Source organism: Eurytemora carolleeae, unplaced genomic scaffold (assembly GCF_000591075.1).
Source record: "Eurytemora carolleeae unplaced genomic scaffold, Eaff_2.0 scaffold216, whole genome shotgun sequence".
NCBI classification, from domain to species: Eukaryota; Metazoa; Arthropoda; class Copepoda; order Calanoida; family Temoridae; genus Eurytemora; species Eurytemora carolleeae.
The window spans coordinates 178,918-180,941 of record NW_019396333.1 but is presented as its reverse complement, the minus strand read 5'-3'; the positions used below and the strand labels follow the sequence as shown (position 1 = coordinate 180,941).

General features: G+C 33.5%; 1 protein-coding gene across 1 annotated transcript in view; it reads right to left on the bottom strand.

Moving 5' to 3' along the window:
* LOC111701127 (zinc finger protein castor homolog 1-like) overlaps nucleotides 1–1,822 on the bottom strand; it is a gene marked incomplete in the record, with an annotated part of 27,281 nt that extends 25,459 nt beyond the window's left edge. The window contains 2 exon segments of the mRNA XM_023472290.1: nucleotides 1,455–1,566; nucleotides 1,768–1,822. Of these exon segments, the coding sequence (XP_023328058.1) occupies nucleotides 1,455–1,561 (107 nt within the window).
* Between the last annotated feature and the right edge of the window lie 202 nt (nucleotides 1,823–2,024).

The following is a 2,024-nucleotide window of genomic DNA, read 5'->3' as shown; positions in this document are numbered from 1 at the left end:
GAGGGGAAGGGAGGGGGGGGAGGGAAGGGGGTATATTATGCTTTTAACATAATATAGCCATTATGATTGCAACAATTAATCTTATTCGTAAATAGCCAAAATCTTGTTTCTATAATTACAACTTTCAACATTACTCCATGAAAACTCTATTAATTCAATTCAAAATATTTTGTTTTTTTATATAAACGTTTAGTTCTCGACACGTGTCATAATTTTCCCGCAAAATAATACAATTATCAAGTTAATGCATGAACTTATAAATATTTTATTAATATTCACCGAAATTACAATATTCGGGTCTCTCCAATCTAAAACTTTTTTTTATCTATTTTGAAAACTTTTCACCTCTATGCCATGAATAATGAATACCGTTTGCTACACGAACTTGAAAACAACGAAATTGTTTAACCCTATTCCCGCTGGGGGGGGGTCAATTTGACCCCCCCCTGTAGTTTTTTTTACATAACTCAAAAAGTATTGGTCTGAGGCTGTTGAAATTTNCTAGTACAGTTGGGGCTAGCACAGTTGGGGCTAGCACAGTTGGGGCTAGTACAGTTGGGGCTAGTACAGTTGGGGCTAGTACAGTTGGGGCTAGCACAAGCAAAAACTAGCAAAGTCGGTTTCCAATCAGATTCAACAGGGGAAGATATTCACCACAAAATAAAAAAAATTAATATTTTTAAATATTAAGAAAAAAAATCATCCCCCCCCCCAAACTTTTTCTCTTTACGTGTTCCCTTATTAGTAGACCTGACCAAGATATGCCAAATTTGGAGCACCTAAATTTGGAGCTTTGACTCAGTTGAACTAGAAATATTATAATATCTATCTATCCTATCTCTATATATATACATATTCAACCGATGGGATGATACAAAAATATATGTTAATCTGCACATTCATTAAGTAAAATTAAAAATTGCAAATTTTTTTCATTCCAAAATATTTTAGATTTTTTTTGACAGGCTCCCTAAATTGGAGCTAAAACAAGCAATATCAATTAGGACAATACACTTTACACTCGTTATCCCTTACATACTTAAACTTGAAGTAGCCGGTTTAGNGGGGGGGGTGAAATCAAACAGTGTGAAAGTTTTGTTATTTTCAACTCAAATTATGTTTTGTCTTCCGAGAAATCTGGATAAAAATGCGCGAATTCAATTTTGCAGAAAATCCATACAAGTCAAAACACAGCGATAAATATCCCTAAAGAAGTCAAAACAAAGAAATATTCAAAATATCAAAAATTTCTAAATTATTTTAAATATCCGAGAGTTTCTCAACTGCTTTTGTATTCGATATAGGTAAAAGTAGAGTTTAACAAATATAAATCATTTTGCCACCAGGTTCTCTGATGCCTTGAAAAGGGTTCAAGCCTTTTTTGGGATTGGCCTGGCGAAACGGTAAGGGGCATTTCAGCGTGACAATGGGGTCGCAGAAAATTCTGCATGGACTGCATGGACTGCATGGACTGCATGGATTGCATGGACTGCATGGACTGCAAGGTTTGGAGACTGATTCCATTGACGGGGTTAATATTCATTCCCGCAACTGCCGACATAATACCTAGAATAAAATTTTTTGTGAATTACGATGTTATTCTAAGTTTTTAACAGACTGTTAGGTATATCTCATAAATTTTTTATACCTCACATTCTGATAGTAATTTCGAACTAAATGTTTGTAATTTCAGTAACAACATGTTTTATTTTCTTCTAAAAACATTTAAAATATTAAATATCAAATTAATGTTGGACTAGGGCTCACCTATCGATCATTGGCCAGGATTACCATTAGTTACTACAGTTTACACCGCATCTGAAATATAAGAAATCGTTAAAAATAATGACTTTTACAAATATCAAACAAACGATGGATTTGGCCCCAAAAACGGGCGAATATTTAGCAAATAAAATAAATAATGCGCCAGACATAATATTTTCAAAACGATGAGGTGCATATTTTTTATTAGCTTTCGTTTCTTATAGTTTCACATTTCAATACAAAATTTTACACGAGTGACA